The 26,348-nt window shown below is 38.3% G+C and overlaps 1 protein-coding gene across 1 annotated transcript in view; it reads left to right on the top strand.

Moving 5' to 3' along the window:
- The window catches only part of LOC145457302 (matrilin-2-like), a 115,855-nt gene that overhangs the window by 89,107 nt on the left and 400 nt on the right, over nt 1-26,348 (top strand). The window contains exon 7 of the mRNA XM_080335496.1: nt 21,813-22,020. Within this exon, the coding sequence (XP_080191622.1) occupies nt 21,813-22,020 (208 nt within the window). The remainder of the gene's footprint in view (nt 1-21,812; nt 22,021-26,348) is intronic.

Genomic DNA, 26,348 nt, shown 5'->3' with positions numbered 1-26,348 from the left:
TCGGGTGCCACTTTTCAAGAGTTAACGGCACACCAAAGGGATTTAAACAGATTTAAAAGCAAAACCAAAAAGGCAAAGTATGATGCAACAATCAAAATCACAAACCATGACATTCGCATTGTAACAATGGCAACAACAACAAACTTTGAAGTATACGGACATACGGTACTATAGTAGCAGCGCAATTTGTAAATAAACTGTTACACACACGAAATACCACTCACTAATGAGAAATTTGTAAGATATGGAGAAAATCTTTTTGTCTGTAATAACTTGCCTGGTTGGATTAAACCTAAAAAGCCACAAATAGCATAGACAAAAAACCACTACAATCAAATACCATATACGTATTTGAAAGCACTGTTACATCATTCAAGACATAAGGCATTATAGTTGTTCGGGAAAACAGCATCATCCTCAATTTGTGCAGAACATTCCTGAGCTGACATTAATTGTTAAAATATTTGTGTAGCAGTTCAAAATTTGCATTGTCATTTCTTTCAACCACTTCCTTTTCTGAGATTCTGACTTACATTTAGCATGTAATCGCGGCATTGTAGCAGCTACTTGACTAGAGTACGGTAATTAGGAGCTACTGATGCAACAAATTACAACGGAACTTTTAAATGAGTGACCAAACTCATCGTAGAAGTGTACGTTGTCAACTGACGAGTGCGCCTTACTTAATATGCTGTTTACAGGGTCATATTCATATTGAAATGGTAGCCCATTTGAAGAATGTAATGGTCAAAATTGTCTTATGCAACACCTGATCTTAGGGCAAATCTTGGTTGCAGTCAAATCCGTGGAAAGTTGCATTTATTTTTCACTAAAGTTACACTAAAAAGGTACATTTATGGATAAGTTCCTTGAAATTATTAAGGTATGAGATACTCGAATCGATTCGTATCCAAGGCACTGTCAGTAGTAGTATAGATCGGTCGCGAACTAACATGGGCTCTTATGGGCGCGGTCGCATGCGGCTGGCGAAACTCGTGGTGGCATGCGGCTTTTTAGACCCCCCCCTCTCGGTCGCATGCGGCTATTGCGTCTTATGGGTGCGGTGGCATGCGGCTCTTATTTCTTATGGCGGGGGTCGCAAGCGGCTGGGAAACCCGGGGTGGCAAGCGACTCTTTTGTCTTATGGCGGGGGTGGCATGCGGCTATTTGTGTCTTGTGGTCGCACGGTAACCCTTTTCAGTATAGGGATCGGTCGCACGCGGCTTCGTTGTTGGCATGTCGTACTCTCAGGTATAGGCTGCGTTGACATGTCGTAATTTCAGTAAAAGGTGTGAAATAGTCAGCCGCATGGTAATGTTTTGGTAATTGGTTTGTCACAGAACCGGCGTAGACGGTGATCCGAATATCAACAATACCAACGGACACAAATTAACACTTCAAATAGGTGTGAAATATTTGTAATATCCTATGAGTGCTCACAAGATAACACATCAGACAGACATCTCTCGTGGTTTGGTGTTACAGAGGCAGGAATCACGCACAAGTAATATTTTGTCACAGAACCGGCGTAGACGGTGTTCCAATACCAACAATAGCCGCGTTCACTTGCTAACACTCCAAATAGGTGTGAAATATTGGTAAAATCCCGCGATCGCTGACAAGATAATACCTAAGACATAACCATCTTTCGCGGCTTCGTGTTACAGACACATCGATCGCTCACGCGGTGAAATTTTCGTAAGCAGTTTGTCACAGAACTTGATTTCGCTCGTAAGATTTAATAAGTGACGAATAACAGATCGCCAGTGTCGGTAACTTGAATAGCGACAAATTGTCACTTATTTCTACTCTAACCCTAATCCTTTGTGAAGTGTACGCTTATTCAAAAAAGGTGCGAAATAATTTTAAACTCCTACGATCGCTCACAAGATAACACCTATAAGACATAACCCTCTCTCGTGACTTGTGGCTACATACATCCCAATCGCTACAATGTAATATGTTGGTAGTTTGGTACAGAACTGGATTTCACGAGTCTGATATAATAAGAATATTACCTATTAAGTAATAAGCACCGAATAACAGAACCGGCGCAGACGGTGACTTGAATATCCAAGATTTGATACTTTCCGCGATCGCTATATGTTTCGCGTTGACTTTGGTTGCGTGATGCGAATCATGAGAATATTCAATCAATGTGTCAATTTGTCAACTTGAAATGAAACTCACTACACAAACCAAGTTGATTCGTATTTGAATGTGTTGATCCGGTACAACTCTAAGCCTTTGAGAAATCCATTTACCGCAATCAGTTGATTCGAACGTAACCTGAATATTGCTGACTCCAACTTCAGTCGCATCGGATTATTCGCACATTCCGCGCTGCTGTTTCACACCTATAGAATCAATACAATCTAGCTTAATGAGAATCGGGAATCGTAAGTATGCACATACAATCGTTGTATTTATTACTGGGGAAATCAAACGCCTAACAAAAACACGCAACTTACCATTTGGCCAACTCTAGCATTACCAAAAAATCTAGATATTGTTGATTGAAAATCCTTGAGTCCCAAATGTTATAGTACCGCATCCGAATCCATTCGCGGGATGTACTAAAGGTAAATCCAAATAATCCAGAATGAAATATTTGGACTTTGACATAATCTGAATTGAAATAGATTAACAAACATAACTGCCAACTTTCACCCAGTCACATTTCGAAATTATATGCATATTGATTTGAAACAAGTAATGAAATATTACAACTATATTCGCGATCGAACTTTTCGCTTGGCAAAGATAGTTTCAGAAATACTATCACTATGATATCTCAACATTTTAACATCTTGCCATACACAAAAGAGTAAAATACAAAAATCTTGTCAAGTCAACCCGTTTGTAACTTACCCAACCAACTCAACAGTATCCTTATGAAAAGTAGACAAGACTACGCAAGTAATCACCACAATCCAAAATCCATAACAAGTTCGGTTGTATTCATAGTCCGCCAACTCGTATTTTTTTATTCAACTGTAAAAGTCGTTACTATTCTGTAACCTGAAGTAATTACTACTCGGTGTGCACAGCTTGAGATTAACATATGTTTTGAGTATATGATATTTGAATGTCTGACCAACGTAGTTAATAATTCATTTCTTACGATCAAACGCCGGTGTTACATTGAAAGTTATCATACTGCAAACATAGGGATTGACACAGTGATTTGCCATATGACGTATATTTTTTAATGCTCGACCATGACTTGATTATTAAATTATTCACGGTAATTAGACTTGGTGTTTTGGTAAAGGTTATTATGACAGCAACAAACTTTTCACTATCATGATTATTAAAACATCAATTTGTAAAGCCAGACTTACATGTGCGAAATGTTCTTGATTCGGATATTATTCCGGATTGGTACAAAACAATCGTTGTATTGCAGACAACCGAAAATACTTTAAAAATGCAATCGTTCACAATAATTAGGACTAAAGATGAAACAACAATATCGGTATAATTACATTCAACAACCAGTACAATTATTAACATCCATTGTTTGCGATAACCGGTGCTAAAGATGTAATAATCCCATTATTCATACATTGAACACCCGATACAAAATGCTTTATTATCGCAATTCGTAACGAGTAATTGAAACGACTACGTGTGGAGTTAGTATATCACAATATCGTTACTATTGAATCCAACGATTGATACGATTTATTGGTGGAATTTGTGACAGCGAATTGAAACATCCATACCTTACAGAGTGTGAAATATCACTTTTGGTATCGAGTACCAGTAGAAGCGGGTGAACAATACTTGATTCGTGACTCGTCGTTGTACTTGCTGAATGTAAAAAATTACAAGGTTACACTCTAAGACCTTGATCAGCACAAGAGCAATTTGGAATATCATTACTGACTGCAGCCTATTCTACTAGACAAAACTCACGACAATAATAGAATCAAAATATGTGCTACACTGAAATCTACAAAATGTGTTTGTATTGTTGTTAGTGATCATACATTATCATTTGAATCTTCTAAAGTAATTGTAATCATAAAACCAAACTACTGAAAGTCATTACCAACACAAAAACAGTTTGCATGATATTCACCAAACACATCCTTACTCAGTATGCATAAATTATTTGTAGAGTGCATACCATCAAAGAAATCTGGAACACAACCAACACCGAAAATGATAAATGCGTTTCGCGTTACTATTGACACAAGTTCATTTCTATCAAGCGAAATAAACGCCATCACAAAACTCAGAGCATGCAAAGGTCTTGATTGATGTGAATTTCGATTTGGGTCTTATGATACCAGCAAGCATTTTAGAAATATTATGATTCGTTAAACCAAAGTCGTACGCCCGATTAATAGTTGATTGGAAACTTGATCACGTACCTCAATCATTACAGAAGGGTATAACACCATTGTCCGACAATCTTTTGCAAAAAGGATCGAAACCAAGTCACTCAAAGTCGTTGCCGTCACATAAACAATTTGTACGACGTCTGATAAATGTATCCTATAGTTAGGTGTACTAGAAATATTTGTAAAACACACTCCGGTAAAGAAATCGACGAAAAGATATCCTACACCTAGATCTGGTAAAACTATTTTGCACTTTTTGTTCGTTGGTATGGTATCCATTTTAATTTTTCCATTTCCTCTCGTCAAAGTAGATGTAATCATAGTCACGAAAGAACTTACTAGGACGTGCTTGAATTCTAGACATAGTTCTGATTTACCCGACACAAGACCCAAGGGCAACCCTAGTTTCAACCGAGCACACATATCCAAAATATCACACACTTCGCTATTCCTAAAGCACAAACACCCGATACAAAATATTACTTGTTGTGTTTTTGCGGTCTCATCTTCACAATATCACACACAATACGAACGATGGGTATGTGAAACATGGCGTAGACTTGAATCACACCAACCTGGAAGATTATTTACTCACTTTTTACATAACGGAAATTGATCAACATCACGTCATCGGTGTGTATCGGTTTTTCTAGATACAAACTATATGCTAGTGTAGCGGAAAATAATTTAGTGTAAGAAAAACAATTTTCACTCTCTTGACTCATGAAAACAACAGACGAGTCTTCCTTCAATATTTTTTTTGTGTCAACTAGGTGCTTTGTATGATACGATCGATATCCCCGCGACTTTTTCAGATCGCAATATGAAAGATATTTACATCACACAAAATATTACTCCACTCGATATCCCCCATACTATACTAAACCGCGGAATGATTGGCCAGACTCTACAAAGTGTTTTGATATCGTTTTTACACGAAAGGTTACGTATGTAAATATTCAAATAATCGCAAACGCAACTATAGTACTTACAGAAATATCATATAGTTGTTGTAACAAAGTTGTATGAATATACTATTGAATTGCATACTAAAGTTTTGTACCTTCAAGAACCTCTTCAAAGTTGTATGTGTACAATGTTTATCGTGAGTCCTACACATTGATGATACCCGTCCGAGTTTGACTTTTAGAAAATATTATGTCGACATACTGATGTCTTTCAAAAACCAAATCATGGTCACTACTTGGGAGGTCTATCAATGTCATGGCAGTAATCTATAGTTACTTCCACCAAAGAGTATGTATTCGACTTACGTTCCACAAATCTAACGCACAAAACAATTTACTTTACTTACGAGAAGCGCCGAGCCTACCATCAAAACAACTAGAAGGTGGAACTATATTAAAAACGTCGCTAGCCTTTGTGCACCAGCTGTAAATCACACAAGTAACAAGTTTCAAGATTCTGGTTATTGAAAAAGCGTTAAAGTGTTTCTCCTGCGCCAAGTCGTTATGTTGACGAAAGCGTATATTGTAATATCATGATCGATTTGCATTCGTTGGTCACAAACTGTCACTACTCTAAATAATTCTTTTTCACTCAAACACAAACGCATACTTGTCACCATTCGTTTTTATCAAGTACGAGTTCAAGAAACTTACTACGACATGAATTTTTATTTTTATGTTGTGTAAATAGGTAATAATTAATTCAAGTAACACTATATCAACATCATCGAGTTGTGCTAATAGATTTACATGTGGTCTTGTGGTTTTCATCGGGACATACAGCACGAACTAACTGTAGACTCCTCTCTGTTGTACAGCTACTCGGTAATCGAAATGCATTAACATGTAAACAACGATCTTGTTTCGTCACACCAAAAATATGTTCACTGTCGCGATACTCCGCACAAGACGTGCATAGCCTTTTCACACTCGTAATAGTATACCAACGTCAAGCGATAACGTTTAACAAGACCAACGACACTGAACCCACGACGTTTACCTATGTGAAATTCCCACTTTCACTTGCCAGTCCATCGTTTACCTGACTAAACATATTATTTTCCTTTGGAGATCTGATGTTTACCCAGAGTAAGAAACCTTTTTCACTTGGAAATCTATTTTTTCCTTGGCTAACAAACCTTTTTTCACTTGTAAATATGTTTTTTCCTTGGCTAACAAACCTTTTTTCACTTGGAAATCTATTTTTTCTCTGGTTAACAAACCTTTTTCCCGGGTAACAAACCTTTTTCCCTGAGCAACAAGCCATTTTCACTTGGTGGTCCGTCGTTTACCTGAGTAAAAATATCATTTTCCTTTGGGGATCTGGCGTTTACCCGGTGTAACAATACATTTTCGCTTGGAAAAATACTTTTACCTAGAGTAACTAATCATTTTCTCCTGGGTAACAATCCCTTTTCGTCTGGAAACTATCATTTACCTGAGTACCAATACCGTTTTCACTTGGAAATACATTTTTCCCTGGGTAACAATACCATTTTCGTTTTGAAAACTGACAACCACACCGGTCAATTTGATATTTTTGTATATTGTTACAACGAACAGTGACGGAAATATACACTGACTACCGGTTTCAGAGTACACCCCATCGGTCGTATCACGTCAATATCATCGGTTAACCACATACAATATACTCTTGTACACCGAAATGCACGCTTTGGAAAATTGGACAATAGGCTGCGATAGTTCTGTGATGTCCGGGTTCGTGCTTTAGATTTTCCAGAGTCAAAATGTCTGAATAAAACACCTCCTTGACGATGGTTGGTATGTGGATAACGGTGTTCGGAAAACGGTTGGATTTATGTCGCCCATCGCGATAACAATTCCTGGTCGAGTTTTCCTCCGGCATGTTTGCTATATTGTGTCTTTATTGGTCAATGTATGTCTCGACATTCAGTTTGAAATCGGAAATGATAAAGTATGTAACCGGATCCGGATATCAACTCTGAATCGATAAACCAATGAACGATATTCAAAGTAAACATGTCTCACCCTGTGTTTCCACGAAAAAATACCATCCAGACATACGTCGCGCTTGTTTGCCCACATCAGTATACGCGCAAATGGAGGTGTGTGACATTGCATGCAATGTGTGGGTATACAAACATCGATCCACAGACATTATCATAGCCGGTAGTTTTGATGTAGATCGAATGTCACCCGATAACAATACCAATAAGCCACATTGCAATGACTCTGAGTCCGTCTGAGCATGACATACAGACACACAAACATGGAACCATAACATGGGTTATTCGCACGACGGTGAAAGTGAACTGCACAGAATTTTCCAATAGAGCGTTCACAGACATTCACCGTGTACAATCATATAACCAGATTTTTTCTGGATATGTACGAAACCGATAAATCGATACATTTCTGTTCCTTCGACGTCAATAATACAAGCGTCGTTCCAATGCATCGCTCGAATGTAAGGTTCTTCAGGTGTAAAACCTATGTCAAATAACACCAAAGTGTGCCTTCTGTGTTTTATTATTTCCACCGATGCATCTTGCCTGTGTCGTAACACTATGGTGCAGGGACTCGAAAAACGGTACTTTGTAAAACGGATTGACATGACCAACTGAAACGACGTCGATAGCCTTGTGGTGATGATGGTTTCAAAATGTTACCGATCTCTTGTGGCGATGACCGTTTCGAAATGGCACCGGGCGAAATGGACCCTTACGATGATGTGTTTTTTGATTGCGTGTGAAATCACGAGGTAGTGTTCTATTGTGGTGTACGATTGCAGTCTTCACAGAGACACACCTTATTGGATCACAGTATCAGTCCGAGATTTGCACGATATTTATCTGGAGTCGTTATGTGGGAGTAGCGACATCCATGCATCGTGACTGAAAGACTGATCGCAATCATTTCGAGCACCGTACTTCGATAGTTCACATTGGTCAATCGCTGCAGTCTCAGCAGAAAACTTCGGTGTCGACAACACGACGGATATCGACCGATGTATCCAATTGGTCTGGGTGATCTGTCCGGAGATAGGGTCATGACTATCTTGCAATGTAACAACACGATAACACCATCGAGTAAATCAGCGAACGGTGTCGAAATATCGATGTAATAGCGCGGACTCAGAGTCATTGCAATGTGGCTTATTGGTATTGTTATCGGGTGCAGTGGTGGCCTTACGATTGGGGGGGCCCTAGGCGAAACTTCCGGGGGGGCCCTCCTTATCTATATTATCGCAACTTCTGGGGGGCTACGCCCCCAGACCCCCCTCACTAGCGCTTAACGATACTTTTATTGTTCTACACCACGTATACACTGTTCCGGTAGTGCTTTGTCTGTACATCATGTTGAAACTTTCAGCATATAAAATAATTATAATGTCATGCCACAGTACAATAAACGACTTGGCATATTCGAAAACAAGTGACTCAAGTGAACTACAGCGCGTGCCCAGACCCACCTATGTAGAAGAATTATGGGATGTAGCATGACATGATAGTATAATAAGGCAACTGCACGCCAAATATACCACATAAATCCAGAAAGCTGTCGGCTGACATTAGTAATAAGCCAGCACACCACGTCAAGGTTTCAGTCAGGTGCTGGATTGGGCATATCTTTTTGCTACAAAGAAGATTTTGTTGCATGATAAGGCATAAAAGCAAAATGTGCGGCAATGTGGTACAACACCAGTAATACCACAGGAACACATCAGTACTGGTATCACCTGTGAAGAGCTAGTTCCATGATCTGTAAGAATATAGCTTTCAATACAACATCCATTGTAATATAATATTTATTGAACTCGGATAATTTTTGGGTGCCTCTCTTCAAGAGTTAACTGCACACCTAAGGCATTTAAATAGATTTAAAAGCAAAATCAAAACGGCAAAGTATGACGCAACAATCAAAATCACAAACCATGATATTCGCATTGTAACAATGACAACAACAACAAACCTTGAAGTATACGGACATACGGTACTATAGTAGCAGCGCAATTTGTAAATAAACAGTTACACACACGAAACAACACGCACTAATGAAAAAATTGTAAGTTATAGAAAAAATTTTTTTGTCTGTAAGAACTTGCCTGGTTGGATTAAACCTAAAACGCCACAACTAGCATAGACAAAAGACCACTACAATCAAATACAATATACGTATTTGAAAGCACTGTTACATCATTCAAGTCTACAAGGCAATATAGTTGGTGGAAAAACAGCATCATCCTCAATTTGTGCAGAACATTCCTGAGCTGAAACAGATGGTTAAATAAATATTTGTGTCGCAGTTCAAAATTTGCATTGTCACTTTCTTTCCAAATCTGAACCACTTCCTTTTCCGAGATCCTGACTTACATTTAGCATGTGCTCGCGGCATTGTGACAGATACTTGACTGCAGTAATTAGGAGATACTGATGCTACCAATTACAACATCACATATAACTGAGTGATACCAAACTCATCGTAGCTAATGAAAAGTACGGTTGTCAACTGACGAGTGCGCCTTACTAAATATGCTGTTTACCGAGTCACATTTATATTGAACTGGTAGCCCATTGCAAGAGTGTAATGGTCAAAATTGTCTTATGCAACACCGGATCTTAGGGCAAATTTTGGTAGCAGTCAAATCCGTGGAAAGTTGCACATATTTTTCATAAAAGTTGAAGTAAAAAGTTGCATTTATTTTTCATTTATTTTTCACTAAAGTTACACTAAAAAAGTACATTTATGGATAAGTTTCTTGACATTATTAAGGTATGAGATACTCGAATCGATGCGTATCCAAGGCACTGTCGCAAACCTCAGTGTTGGCGCCTTCAACAAAATCAATAGCCTGAAAAAATTGACCCAGTAGTAGGCTAATATAATTTACGGCGGTCTAGCCTGAATGTATGTCAACTGAGAAATGACCTCAAATTTAAACGACAGTGATGATAATCAAGCGATCTATTTACATTAAGTACCAAATATTTCCAGTAAAAAGTGAGTTTCATGAAAAATCGAAAAGCTGCAAAAAGTTGCTTGAAAAAATGAAGAAAAGTCGCAATATAAGATTCCTCGAAACAGCTTAAAACACCATACTACATAACTTCCGAGTATTTAGGAAGCTGCCACAAGCTGTAAAAAAAGTTGCAAAAACTTGACTTGTGATCATTTAATTCTTTCTTCTGCCCTGCTGAAATTGATTCCATTGCTTATTGTTTGGTCTCATTTTGGTCTTTTTCTGTGACATCACATTAAATTATCAACCTCACAACAAATTGAATATATGTAGCCTTTCGTACACCTTTCTCAATGATAGCCATTCAAACCTTTCAAGTATTGACATAGATTTTTGAGGCATGAAATATCAGGCATCAGGCCGCTAGAAACTGTCCTGCATGCAAGATGTATTGCATATCTATCTATAGTACACCACCAATTAAAAGACATCCACCTGTGATAAAAAAAACACTTTCTGACAACACCATAAACACTTTCTGACTGACTGTACCGGGTGCACATTGAGCATGGTAAAGCTTTGAAAATACGCTGCTAATCCGCAGACAAGAAATGAACAAATTTACCATCATGACAACCCTGAGAATGGATTTCCATTCAGAAAAGGCCCAATTCACAACAAGAGAATGGCTCAGTAAACAACAATATATAGGCTATAATAGCCTATGCTTTCATTGGCTTTCAAATGACTATTTCCTTTGATATTTTGGATATTCAGGCTCAGTGCGGACACGGCTCATTATCAATTAACATACGGTATCATATGAAAGCTGGCATCAAGAGCTAGCAAGTAGAATCTCACAAACTTATACTGGAAAATTTTGATGCACTGATATGACCTCATTAACATAAAATCGAAGTAGGCTCTTTTAACAAGCACAGAAATTCAATTATCGAACACCGTTTACAAGACAATATTCTACATGGGTAGGCCTACATGTATTTTCACGGTTATTCGCAAAATGATAAACTAAAATTGGCATAAATGGAGGGGGGGCTCATAAAATCAAAGTAAGCTCTATTAGCAGGTGCAGAAATTTAATGATCGACCTCTGTTTACTGTACCATATTCTACATGGGTACATATATTTTCACGGTTACTCGTAAAATGACAACTAAAATTCGCATAAATGTAGGGGGGGGGGCTCATAAAATCAAAGTAAGCTCTTTTAGCAGATGCAGAAATTTAATGATCGACGGTTTACGGTACCATATTCCACATCGGTACATACATTTTCACGGTTCTTCGCAGAATGATAACTAAAATTTGCATAAATTTAGGGGGGGGGCTCATAAAATCGAAGTAAGCTCTTTAAGCGGATGCAGAAATTCAATGATCGACTATTGTTTACGGTACCATATGCTACATGGGTACATGTATTTTTACGGTTATTCGTAAAATGATAACCAAAAATCGCGTAAATGAAGAAGGGCCCCCCCCTCATAAAATCAAAGTAAGCTTTTAGCAGGTGCAGTAATTTAATGATTGACTTCTGTGTGCGGTATTACATTCTACATGGGTACCGTACATGTATTTTCAGTTATTTGCAAAATGATAACATTTGCGTAAATGTAGGAGGGGGGGGCCCTTTAGCTAATGGAAAAATAGATAGAGATCATCAAATCAAAGTGAGCTCTTGCAACTAGCGCAGAAATTTAATGATCGACTACTGCTTACGGTACCATATTCTAAATTGGCGCATGGATTTTTGTGGTTATTCGTAAAATGATTACTAAAAAATGAGATTTAATGATTGACCTGTCTTTACGGTACAATACCATATTCTTTATGGATACAAGGATTCCGCGGTTATTCAGAAAATGGTAATACTTGAAAAAAAGCGCATAAACCGGAGAAATATTTGGAAAAAGCGCGTAAACCGAGGAGGGGGGGCCCTCGAAAGCGCGTAAATCAACCAGGGGGGGCCCTAGGCGACCGCCTACCTCGCCTACCCCAAAAGCCACCACTGATCGGGTGACATTCGATCTACATCAAAACTACCGGCTATGATAATGTCTGTGGATCGATGTTTGTATACCAACACATTGCATGCAATGTCACACACCTCCATTTGCGCGTATACTGATGTGGGCAAACAAGCGCGACGTATGTCTGGATGGTATTTTTTCGTGGAAACACAGGGTGTGACATGTTTACTTTGAATATCGTTCATTGGTTTATCGATTCAGAGTTGATATCCGGATCCGGTTACATACTTTATCATTTCCGATTTCAAACTGAATGTCGAGACATACATTGACCAATAAAGACACAATATAGCAAACATGCCGGAGGAAAACTCGACCAGGAATTGTTATCGCGATGGGCGACATAAATCCAACCGTTTTCCGAACACCGTTATCCACATACCAACCATCGTCAAGGAGGTGTTTTATTCAGACATTTTGACTCTGGAAAATCTAAAGCACGAACCCGGACATCACAGAACTATCGCAGCCTATTGTCCAATTTTCCAAAGCGTGCATTTCGGTGTACAAGAGTATATTGTATGTGGTTAACCGATGATATTGACGTGATACGACCGATGGGGTGTACTCTGAAACCGGTAGTCAGTGTATATTTCCGTCACTGTTCGTTGTAACAATATACAAAAATATCAAATTGGCCGGTGTGGTTGTCAGTTTTCAAAACGAAAATGGTATTGTTACCCAGGGAAAAATGTATTTCCAAGTGAAAACGGTATTGGTACTCAGTTAAATGATAGTTTCCAGACGAAAAGGGATTGTTACCCAGGAGAAAATGATTAGTTACTCTAGGTAAAAGTATTTTTCCAAGCGAAAATGTATTGTTACACCGGGTAAACGCCAGATCCCCAAAGGAAAATGATATTTTTACTCAGGTAAACGACGGACCACCAAGTGAAAATGGCTTGTTGCTCAGGGAAAAAGGTTTGTTACCCGGGAAAAAGGTTTGTTAACCAGAGAAAAAATAGATTTCCAAGTGAAAAAAGGTTTGTTAGCCAAGGAAAAAACATATTTACAAGTGAAAAAAGGTTTGTTAGCCAAGGAAAAAATAGATTTCCAAGTGAAAAAGGTTTCTTACTCTGGGTAAACATCAGATCTCCAAAGGAAAATAATATGTTTAGTCAGGTAAACGATGGACTGGCAAGTGAAAGTGGGAATTTCACATAGGTAAACGTCGTGGGTTCAGTGTCGTTGGTCTTGTTAAACGTTATCGCTTGACGTTGGTATACTATTACGAGTGTGAAAAGGCTATGCACGTCTTGTGCGGAGTATCGCGACAGTGAACATATTTTTGGTGTGACGAAACAAGATCGTTGTTTACATGTTAATGCATTTCGATTACCGAGTAGCTGTACAACAGAGAGGAGTCTACAGTTAGTTCGTGCTGTATGTCCCGATGAAAACCACAAGACCACATGTAAATCTATTAGCACAACTCGATGATGTTGATATAGTGTTACTTGAATTAATTATTACCTATTTACACAACATAAAAATAAAAATTCATGTCGTAGTAAGTTTCTTGAACTCGTACTTGATGAAAACGAATGGTGACAAGTATGCGTTTGTGTTTGAGTGAAAAAGAATTATTTAGAGTAGTGACAGTTTGTGACCAACGAATGCAAATCGATCATGATATTACAATATACGCTTTCGTCAACATAACGACTTGGCGCAGGAGAAACACTCTAACGCTTTTTCAATAACCAGAATCTTGAAACTTGTTACTTGTGTGATTTACAGCTGGTGCACAAAGGCTAGCGACGTTTTTAATATAGTTCCACCTTCTAGTTGTTTTGATGGTAGGCTCGGCGCTTCTCGTAAGTAAAGTAAATTGTTTTGTGCGTTAGATTTGTGGAACGTAAGTCGAATACATACTCTTTGGTGGAAGTAACTATAGATTACTGCCATGACATTGATAGACCTCCCAAGTAGTGACCATGATTTGGTTTTTGAAAGACATCAGTATGTCGACATAATATTTTCTAAAAGTCAAACTCGGACGGGTATCATCAATGTGTAGGACTCACGATAAACATTGTACACATACAACTTTGAAGAGGTTCTTGAAGGTACAAAACTTTAGTATGCAATTCAATAGTATATTCATACAACTTTGTTACAACAACTATATGATATTTCTGTAAGTACTATAGTTGCGTTTGCGATTATTTGAATATTTACATACGTAACCTTTCGTGTAAAAACGATATCAAAACACTTTGTAGAGTCTGGCCAATCATTCCGCGGTTTAGTATAGTATGGGGGATATCGAGTGGAGTAATATTTTGTGTGATGTAAATATCTTTCATATTGCGATCTGAAAAAGTCGCGGGGATATCGATCGTATCATACAAAGCACCTAGTTGACACAAAAAAAATATTGAAGGAAGACTCGTCTGTTGTTTTCATGAGTCAAGAGAGTGAAAATTGTTTTTCTTACACTAAATTATTTTCCGCTACACTAGCATATAGTTTGTATCTAGAAAAACCGATACACACCGATGACGTGATGTTGATCAATTTCCGTTATGTAAAAAGTGAGTAAATAATCTTCCAGGTTGGTGTGATTCAAGTCTACGCCATGTTTCACATACCCATCGTTCGTATTGTGTGTGATATTGTGAAGATGAGACCGCAAAAACACAACAAGTAATATTTTGTATCGGGTGTTTGTGCTTTAGGAATAGCGAAGTGTGTGATATTTTGGATATGTGTGCTCGGTTGAAACTAGGGTTGCCCTTGGGTCTTGTGTCGGGTAAATCAGAACTATGTCTAGAATTCAAGCACGTCCTAGTAAGTTCTTTCGTGACTATGATTACATCTACTTTGACGAGAGGAAATGGAAAAATTAAAATGGATACCATACCAACGAACAAAAAGTGCAAAATAGTTTTACCAGATCTAGGTGTAGGATATCTTTTCGTCGATTTCTTTACCGGAGTGTGTTTTACAAATATTTCTAGTACACCTAACTATAGGATACATTTATCAGACGTCGTACAAATTGTTTATGTGACGGCAACGACTTTGAGTGACTTGGTTTCGATCCTTTTTGCAAAAGATTGTCGGACAATGGTGTTATACCCTTCTGTAATGATTGAGGTACGTGATCAAGTTTCCAATCAACTATTAATCGGGCGTACGACTTTGGTTTAACGAATCATAATATTTCTAAAATGCTTGCTGGTATCATAAGACCCAAATCGAAATTCACATCAATCAAGACCTTTGCATGCTCTGAGTTTTGTGATGGCGTTTATTTCGCTTGATAGAAATGAACTTGTGTCAATAGTAACGCGAAACGCATTTATCATTTTCGGTGTTGGTTGTGTTCCAGATTTCTTTGATGGTATGCACTCTACAAATAATTTATGCATACTGAGTAAGGATGTGTTTGGTGAATATCATGCAAACTGTTTTTGTGTTGGTAATGACTTTCAGTAGTTTGGTTTTATGATTACAATTACTTTAGAAGATTCAAATGATAATGTATGATCACTAACAACAATACAAACACATTTTGTAGATTTCAGTGTAGCACATATTTTGATTCTATTATTGTCGTGAGTTTTGTCTAGTAGAATAGGCTGCAGTCAGTAATGATATTCCAAATTGCTCTTGTGCTGATCAAGGTCTTAGAGTGTAACCTTGTAATTTTTTACATTCAGCAAGTACAACGACGAGTCACGAATCAAGTATTGTTCACCCGCTTCTACTGGTACTCGATACCAAAAGTGATATTTCACACTCTGTAAGGTATGGATGTTTCAATTCGCTGTCACAAATTCCACCAATAAATCGTATCAATCGTTGGATTCAATAGTAACGATATTGTGATATACTAACTCCACACGTAGTCGTTTCAATTACTCGTTACGAATTGCGATAATTAAGCATTTTGTATCGGGTGTTCAATGTATGAATAATGGGATTATTACATCTTTAGCACCGGTTATCGCAAACAATGGATTTTAATAATTGTACTGGTTGTTGAATGTAATTATACCGATATTGTTGTTTCATCTTTAGTCCTAATTATTGTGAACGATTGCATTTTTAAAGTATTTTCGGTTGTCTGCAATACAACGATTGTTTTGTACCAATCCGGAATAATATCCGAATCAAGAACATTTCGCACATGTAAGTCTGGCTTTACAAATTGATGTTTTAATAATCATGATAGTGAAAAGTTTGTTGCTGTCATAATAACCTTTACCAAAACACCAAGTCTAATTACCGTGAATAATTTAATAATCAAGTCATGGTCGAGCATTACAAAATATACGTCATATGGCAAATCACTGTGTCAATCCCTATGTTTGCAGTATGATAACTTTCAATGTAACACCGGCGTTTGATCGTAAGAAATGAATTATTAACTACGTTGGTCAGACATTCAAATATCATATACTCAAAACATATGTTAATCTCAAGCTGTGCACACCGAGTAGTAATTACTTCAGGTTACAGAATAGTAACGACTTTTACAGTTGAATAAAAAAATACGAGTTGGCGGACTATGAATACAACCGAACTTGTTATGGATTTTGGATTGTGGTGATTACTTGCGTAGTCTTGTCTACTTTTCATAAGGATACTGTTGAGTTGGTTGGGTAAGTTACAAACGGGTTGACTTGACAAGATTTTTGTATTTTACTCTTTTGTGTATGGCAAGATGTTAAAATGTTGAGATATCATAGTGATAGTATTTCTGAAACTATCTTTGCCAAACGAAAAGTTCGATCGCGAATATAGTTGTAATATTTCATTACTTGTTTCAAATCAATATGCATATAATTTCGAAATGTGACTGGGTGAAAGTTGGCAGTTATGTTTGTTAATCTATTTCAATTCAGATTATGTCAAAGTCCAAATATTTCATTCTGGATTATTTGGATTTACCTTTAGTACATCCCGCGAATGGATTCGGATGCGGTACTATAACATTTGGGACTCAAGGATTTTCAATCAACAATATCTAGATTTTTTGGTAATGCTAGAGTTGGCCAAATGGTAAGTTGCGTGTTTTTGTTAGGCGTTTGATTTCCCCAGTAATAAATACAACGATTGTATGTGCATACTTACGATTCCCGATTCTCATTAAGCTAGATTGTATTGATTCTATAGGTGTGAAACAGCAGCGCGGAATGTGCGAATAATCCGATGCGACTGAAGTTGGAGTCAGCAATATTCAGGTTACGTTCGAATCAACTGATTGCGGTAAATGGATTTCTCAAAGGCTTAGAGTTGTACCGGATCAACACATTCAAATACGAATCAACTTGGTTTGTGTAGTGAGTTTCATTTCAAGTTGACAAATTGACACATTGATTGAATATTCTCATGATTCGCATCACGCAACCAAAGTCAACGCGAAACATATAGCGATCGCGGAAAGTATCAAATCTTGGATATTCAAGTCACCGTCTGCGCCGGTTCTGTTATTCGGTGCTTATTACTTAATAGGTAATATTCTTATTATATCAGACTCGTGAAATCCAGTTCTGTACCAAACTACCAACATATTACATTGTAGCGATTGGGATGTATGTAGCCACAAGTCACGAGAGAGGGTTATGTCTTATAGGTGTTATCTTGTGAGCGATCGTAGGAGTTTAAAATTATTTCGCACCTTTTTTGAATAAGCGTACACTTCACAAAGGATTAGGGTTAGAGTAGAAATAAGTGACAATTTGTCGCTATTCAAGTTACCGACACTGGCGATCTGTTATTCGTCACTTATTAAATCTTACGAGCGAAATCAAGTTCTGTGACAAACTGCTTACGAAAATTTCACCGCGTGAGCGATCGATGTGTCTGTAACACGAAGCCGCGAAAGATGGTTATGTCTTAGGTATTATCTTGTCAGCGATCGCGGGATTTTACCAATATTTCACACCTATTTGGAGTGTAAGCAAGTGAACGCGGCTATTGTTGGTATTGGAACACCGTCTACGCCGGTTCTGTGACAAAATATTACTTGTGCGTGATTCCTGCCTCTGTAACACCAAACCACGAGAGATGTCTGTCTGATGTGTTATCTTGTGAGCACTCATAGGATATTACAAATATTTCACACCTATTTGAAGTGTTAATTTGTGTCCGTTGGTATTGTTGATATTCGGATCACCGTCTACGCCGGTTCTGTGACAAACCAATTACCAAAACATTACCATGCGGCTGACTATTTCACACCTTTTACTGAAATTACGACATGTCAACGCAGCCTATACCTGAGAGTACGACATGCCAACAACGAAGCCGCGTGCGACCGATCCCTATACTGAAAAGGGTTACCGTGCGACCACAAGACACAAATAGCCGCATGCCACCCCCGCCATAAGACAAAAGAGCCGCTTGCCACCCCGGGTTTCCCAGCCGCTTGCGACCCCTGCCATAAGAAATAAGAGCCGCATGCCACCGCTCCCATAAGACGCAATAGCCGCATGCGACCGAGAGGGGGGGGGGTCTAAAAAGCCGCATGCCACCACGAGTTTCGCCAGCCGCATGCGACCGCCCCCATAAGAGCCCATGTTAGTTCGCGACCGATCTATACTACTACTACTGTCTCAAAACTCAGTGTAATCGCCTTCGACAAAATCAATTGCCTGAAAAAATTGGCCCAGTGGTAATATAATTTACGGCGGTCTAGCCTGAATGTACGTCAAATCTGAAATGACCTCAAATTCAAACCACAGTGAAATAATCAAGCGATCTATTTACATATAGTACCAAATATTTCCAGTAAAAAGTGAGTTGCATGAAAAATCGAAAAGCTGCAAAAATTGCTTGAAAAAATGAAGAAAAGTTGCAATCTAAGATTCCTGCAAACAGCTTAAAGCACCATAATGCATAACCTTTGAGTGCTTAGGAAGCTGCCAGACAAGAAATGAACAAATCATGACAACCCCGAGAATGGATTTCCATTCAAAAAAGGCCTAATTCACAACAAATATGTTGAGTCATGAGAATGGCTCAGTAAACAACAATATATAGGCTATAATAGCCTACATGCTTTCATTGGCTTTTCAAATGACTATTTCCTTTGATATTTTGGATATTCAGGCTCAGTGTGGCCTCGCTTCATTAGAAATTAACATACCATATGAAAGCTGGCATCAAGAGCTAGCAAGTAGAATCTCACACAAACATATACTGGAAAATTTTGATGCACTGAAATATACACTGCTGCCACTAGGAAGTATATATTCAATAATAATTCATTACGTTATAATATGACCTCATTGACATAAAATAGAAGTAAGCTCTTTTAACAAGCACAGAAATTCAATTATCGAACACCGTTTATAGTACCATATTCCACAACATCTGTAGGCCTGCATGTATTTTCACGGTTATTCGCAAAATGATTACGAAAATTCGCATAAATGTGGGAGGGGGGGCCCACATGAATTCAAAGTAAGCTCTTTTAGCGGGTGCAGAAATTTAATGATAGACTGTTTACGGTACCATATTCGACATCGGCAAATATATTTTCACGGTTATTCGCAAAATGATAGCGAAAATTCGCATAAATGTAGGGGGGCGCCTCATAAAATCAAAGCAAGCTATTTAGCTGATGCAGAAATGTAATGATCGACTGCTGTTTACTGTACCAGATGCTACATGGGTACATATATTTTCACGGTTATTCGTAAAATGATAACCAAAAATCGCATAAATGAAGAAGGAAGGCCCTCCTAATAAAATCAAAGTAAGCCAATTTAGCGGGCGCAGAAATTTAATAATTGACTACTGTTTACGGTATTATATTCTACATGGGTACATGTATTTTCACAGTTATTTGCAAAATGATAACATTCGCGTAAATGTAGGAGGGGGGCCCTTTAGCTACGGTCAAAATGGATAGAGATCATAAAATCAAAGTGAGCTCTTGCAACTACTGCAGAAATTAATGATCGACTACTGCTTACGGTACTATATTTTACATATGTAGGCAGTATGCCTACATGTATTTTCACCGCTATTCGCAAAATGATAACTAAAATTTGCATAAATGTAGGAGGCCCCCCCCTATAAAATCAAAGTAAGCTCTTTTAGCGGGTTGACTACTGTTTACGGTATTATATTCTACATGGGTACATGTATTTTCGCAGTTATCTGCAAAATGATAACATTCGGGTAAATGTAGGAGGGGGGGCCTTTAACTAATGGCAAAATGGATAGAGATTATAAAATCGAAGTGAGCTCTTGCACCAAGTGCAGGAATTTAATGATCGACAATTGCTTACGGTACCATATTCTACATTGGTGCATGGATTTTTGTGTTTATTCGTAAAATGATAACTAAAAAATGTGGATTGATGTTTGACCCCTCTTTACGGTACAATACCAAGATTCTTTATGGATACAAGGATTCCGCGGTTATTCGGAAAATGGTAATACTTGAAAAAAAGCGCGTAAACCGGAGAAATAGTTGAAAAAAGCGCGTAAACTGAGGAGGGGCCTCGAAAGCGCGTAAATCAACCAGGGGGGCCCTAGGCGACCGCCTACCTCGCCTACCCCAAAAGCCACCACTGATATCACATCACATGTCCTGTTGGATTGATCATTTCCTGTACAACGTTTCGAGATATCGTACTGTATGTGATAACTGGAGCAAGTTTTTGTTGCAGTTAAATCCGAGGAAAGTTGCATTTTTTTTTTGACAAAAGTTGCAGTAAAAAGTAGCATTTATTTTTTCACTAAAGTTGCACTAAAAGACCACATTTTGCGCGGTTGACTAAAAAAAAGCCAACTTCCCAGTTTGACTAAAAAAAGGTCAATTTTCTGGCTCAGCTCCCAAAATACTCGTAAGAGCGTTGCTTCAGTGCTGATTTACGGTATTTCAGTCAAATTTGGCCGTATATTTCACCAAAATCAAAAATACTTTCATGAAAAACCGAAAAAGTTGCAAAATGTTGCGAAGAATTGCATGAAAAAAAAGGGACGAAAGCTGGAAAAAGTGGCACTATAAGATTCCTTCAAACAGCTTAAAACAGCATTTTACATATCTTACGAGTATTTAGGAAGCTTCCAGAAGCTGTAAAAAAAAGTTGCAAAAGTTGCAAAAACTTGCCCTAGTGATAACCATTATACGGCGTTACCAATATCTTTCATTTCCCGTCATGTTTCAAGATAGTCCACTGACTTTGTGTTATTTATTATTACCAAGTTAATTACTAAGATATATTCCGTTAAACTGGATAAACGTTTCGACACTGCTTTCCCACTGTCGAAAACAGCATACGAAGTAGATAGTAAAGAGCTACGTGAGTTATTGTAAATGACATTGCTGTGAAGTCGTGACCAACGAACAGCGTTAGCACAAGGTTAAGACAAGATTTAACCTGAAGCCTAATGCTACGCTTCGGATTTTGTCAAGCGCAAATCATTCGGATATCAGTTTATTGCCTTCCCATCTGTTATGATTCTACAGCTCCGATACGAATCAGGCTGGAAAACGACAGAATTAGATACGTGGATGAACTTTTTCGTGCAGGTGGAAGAAGTACGGAGAGACAGGGATAGTGACGGCAATCGCAGTTGGAGACGGGGCCTACATGAAATTCTTTGACCAACTCAGGATGATTGCAAACGGCAGGAAAGGCGGCGAGAGAATCTACACCATAGACACGTATTCCGATTTGACAACAATATCTTCTCATTTGATCGATAGCATCGTATATACCTATCATCGTATTACTGAGGCAAGTGATGAGTGAATTAGGCATTAGTTCTAGCTACAAGTAAAGTAGCTTAATGCGCAATTGGTGTGCTGCGGCGATTTGCAGCACGACAGATTTCAGACACATGACCTAGTTCTCAAGCCTTCTCACATCGATTGAAACTCGGATGTTTGTTAGGAGACATGCAGAAACCTGAAAATTAAATTATTTTAACTCAAATATTTGCTAGGAAAAAAAGATATAACCAATGAAAGTCTGAATTACCGGGATTACCAACATAATAATTCAATATACTAAAACTCGTCCATTTAAACTCAAATGATGCCATAAATTCAATAAAATGTTATGCAAATACTTTATGAGGAATTGCAAAACGTATAAATTGAAAATTACTTACCCAAGTAGTTTAATGAAGCACATTTTACCGAGATGTCGTGACATTTGTGGGTTACGCGCCTGTACTTCCAGCGAAAAAAATGTGTGTATTAACATCCAAAGAGCCGAGTAGGGTGGTATACGAAAACAGAACCTAACTCAGAATCATATCGCGGTCATAAATCCTACGCGACTACATGCATACCTTCCTACGTCCCTGCATGTATGATTTGGATCAAAATGCTGTAGACCTACTCTATGTTTTTACTCCGGTATAAGTGTGGGTTTTGGGTGCCATGGATGTATATTCATACCCGTATATCAGGGATGGTACAAGGGTGGAAATGCACATCCTTTTCGCAAAGAGTGTGCAACAACTTTAAATAATCACCAGATGTTTCTTTGCGAAGTACAGTTTGTGTTCTGTAATTTGTATATATACCTAATATTATGGGCTAAATCAGAGGTCTCAAACACGCGGCCCACGAGAGCTTTTTGTGCGGCCCGCGTCGACAGTTGGAATATTCAAATATTTGGCAATAATAAATGTCACATTTTTTCTGATTTGAAAAGCTGAAATTCACTCTAAAATTGCTCCATAAACCGCAAATTACTCATCAAACTTCACTAGCACATCGCTTTCAAACGTTACCATGCGGAGCGGATGAACTGTTATTTCGTCATATTGCCTATTTAGTATTCACATCCGTGAAGTTGTCATCACAGCATAATGTAAAAACCTAGGGTTCTATAACGTTCGGTATTTCCGTTTCTAATCTATGTTGCACGTGGTATGGCTGGGAATGGCATGTTTAGTCAGTTCCGACTGGGATCTGGAGATGGCTGTGTGTGAAAGTGTCTCTAGGTTGGATTGCATCAAGGATCAGAGGTAGCTGGTGGTTGATGTGGAGTTATGTTACTGTGTATATGCAGCGTGCGGGTTTGACAGGTCGTCTGTTTTCATTATGGTACCTGCGTTATCTTGTACCGTAGGAATATATTTAATCATTTTATTATAGCCCTGAGGACTGGTGTGTTCTCGTGTTGCCTGCGCAATCGCGAAGATACAAATTCCTGAACCCATGGATACATACCCGTTCATGTGAGGCCCGAGATAGCTGAAGCGCAGAAGCTACAGAAGGAAATTGCATCAGTCAGGTGGAATTTGCCATAATGTTCAAATGTATTGTCCAGGTGAAGGCTAGTTTAGTATAGAAATAATTGCTATTACACATGTCTTCTGCTTCGAGAAAAAGAAAAATCACAGACGAAGGAAGAGTTTTTCAAGATAAATGGGAGGAGTTATACTTTGTCACAGCACTCAGAGACACTAGTTATTGTCTTATTTGCCAGCAAAAGATAGCAGTAATGAAGGAGTATAACATGCGTCGGCACGTCAAAACAATGCACCGCGATAAATATGATGCTTACCAGGGCAAAGTAGGAGACGAAAAAGTTAACCAACTGAGATCATCATTTGACAAACAAATAAGTTTCTTTGCCAATTTTACTCAGTCAAGCGAAGATTCTGTAAAAGCAAACTTTGTTCTCAGTGAAATGATAGCAAAGACCTCACGTCCCTTTACCGAGGGTTTGTTCAGAAAAGAATGCCTTTTAGAGGCAAGTGACATTTTATGTCCAAGTAAAAGAAAGCTGTTTGAAGGCATCAGTTTATCCCCAAATACAGTGGCAAGCAGGGTCACCGATTTAGCAGCAAATGTGGAGCATCAATTAGTTGCGGCGATGAAGGACTTTGAAGCTTTTTCGATTGCCCTAGATGAGAGCACAGACATCTCAGATACCGCACAGTGTGCTGTGTTTATCAGAGGTGTTGACTACATCCTGAATTTGACGGAAGAGTTTCTAGAATTAATGCCATTAAAGAGTACTACAACAGGGCGTGATATATTTGAAGCTTTGGAAAAGTGTTTCGATAAATACGGCTTGGCATGGGATAAGCTGATATGTTTGGCCACAGATGGTGCACCGGCAATGCGTTCTGACAATGTGGGTGTAGTTGGACTTGTGAAAAACAAACTAAACAGTCATGAATCCGAGACGAATAACTTCGCTAGTATACACTGTATCGTACACCAAGAAGCCCTTTGTAGTAAAAGTCTGAAAATGAAGGATGTTGTAGTTAAAACAGCCAACTTTATACGATCTCGGGGGTTGAATCACCGACAGTTTAAATCCTTTCTTGCAGAAATGGACTCCGAGTATGGTGAACTACGTTATCATACTGAAGTAAGATGGCTGAGTCGTGGAAATGTTTTGAAGCGTTTCTTTGCACTCAGAAATGAAATCACTTCGTTCATGCAAATGAAAAAAAGGCTGTTCCTTCGTTAACTGATGCTACTTTCCAATGCAATCTTGCTTTCCTAACAGATATTACACATCATTTGAATGAATTGAACTTGCAGCTTCAAGGTAAAAAACAAATTATTACACATATGTATGATCATGTGAAATCGTTCAAAGTCAAACTACGTTTATGGATGAAGCAGTTGAGGGAGGGGAATTTGGCTCATTTCTCAACTCTGAAGTCATTGGGAAAAGTTGAAGCCGAATGCATGAAAGAATATACAGATTTGCTGTCTGATTTACATCAGCAATTTGAAGTGCGCTTTGCTGAATTTGAAGCATTGGCACCGCAATTTCGACTTTTTCAACGCCATTTGCTGTGGAAATTGACAGCGTGACTGAAGAATTGCAGATGGAGTTAGTGGAACTGCAATGTGATACTATGCTGAAGCAAAAGTATGCTGAGGTAGGGATACCAGAATTCTACATGTTTATTTCACGAGACAGATTTCCGAAGTTAGTATCTGCTTCAGCAAGAATTATGGCAATGTTTGGAAGCACATTATGTATGTGAGCAATTTTTTTCATCCATGAATATCAACAAGACTCTGCGACGGTCACGCATCACAGATGAACATCTACAAGCGGTTCTGAGATTGATTTCTGCTGACAAGTTCAAGCCCAATATTGCGGCCCTTGTCAAGCAAAAGCGCTGCCAATTGAGTAGCCAAAAATGACTACAGCTATAGATATGAGTATATATCATTAGCCTACTTCTGTTTATCGTGTATTGTGTTCTTATTTGTTTATTTGTACGTTTGCATTTCATTCCGAATCGCCGCCTCTTTGCATTTCATTCCGTATTGCTCCAATCATGTACAACAACAATTTCATTCAAACACTTCTAAATGTGATTTTTTTTTTCAGACCTGAATTGCTAAAATAGTAAATCACATTTTGTGACGGTGTGTGTGGAATTTCAGTCTGCAAGGTTGGCTCAACTTCAATTGGACAATATAATCCCATCACATATGTTTTACCTGTAAAGACATTGAATACCCCAATCGGGGCTGCGGCCCGCGGCATCGTCAAAAACTAGAATTTGGCCCGCGACCACATTTGAGTTTGAGACCTCTGGGCTAAATTATTATTAGTTTAATTTATATATATTTTTATTGAACAGTGGGAAAATGTTCAAGAAATAGTATAAGCAAAGTACACAATTATTTAATATATTCATATTGAAAAATAAAAATAGAATATTCCTGACTGACACGCGTCGGGGGTAGGCTATAATCGTCAACCGGTAGAGAATTGCAAAGAACATTGTGTATCACCATTCGTATCCCCAAATAAGACGTCACCGACAAGGTCTGGCATCGGGTCATTCTGTGGGCTCTTTTGACGCCCCAAGAACGTGCGACACATAGGACGAGATGCTCAGATAAACCTTAGAACCAGTTTCACCTGCGTAGACGGCGTTGGATTTCACCAGTGAACTTTCTCCCCGATATTATTGTTCGAAAAAAAAAATCGATTTTTCAACTGGGTCTCTTCGTAAAGATACTGATGCTCAATTATCATATGAACGCAGTGCAGCAGCACAGTAGAATATGCTAACGACCTGTAATACGGTTTCTATACTAAGATTAACTGATGCTATATGTATT

Source organism: Botryllus schlosseri, chromosome 2, assembly GCF_051294905.1.
Source record: "Botryllus schlosseri isolate E-star chromosome 2, Bs_hap1, whole genome shotgun sequence".
Classification (NCBI taxonomy): domain Eukaryota; kingdom Metazoa; phylum Chordata; class Ascidiacea; order Stolidobranchia; family Styelidae; genus Botryllus; species Botryllus schlosseri.
The sequence above is the reverse complement of the archived record's forward strand: the minus strand, read 5'-3'. Positions and strand labels throughout refer to the sequence as shown.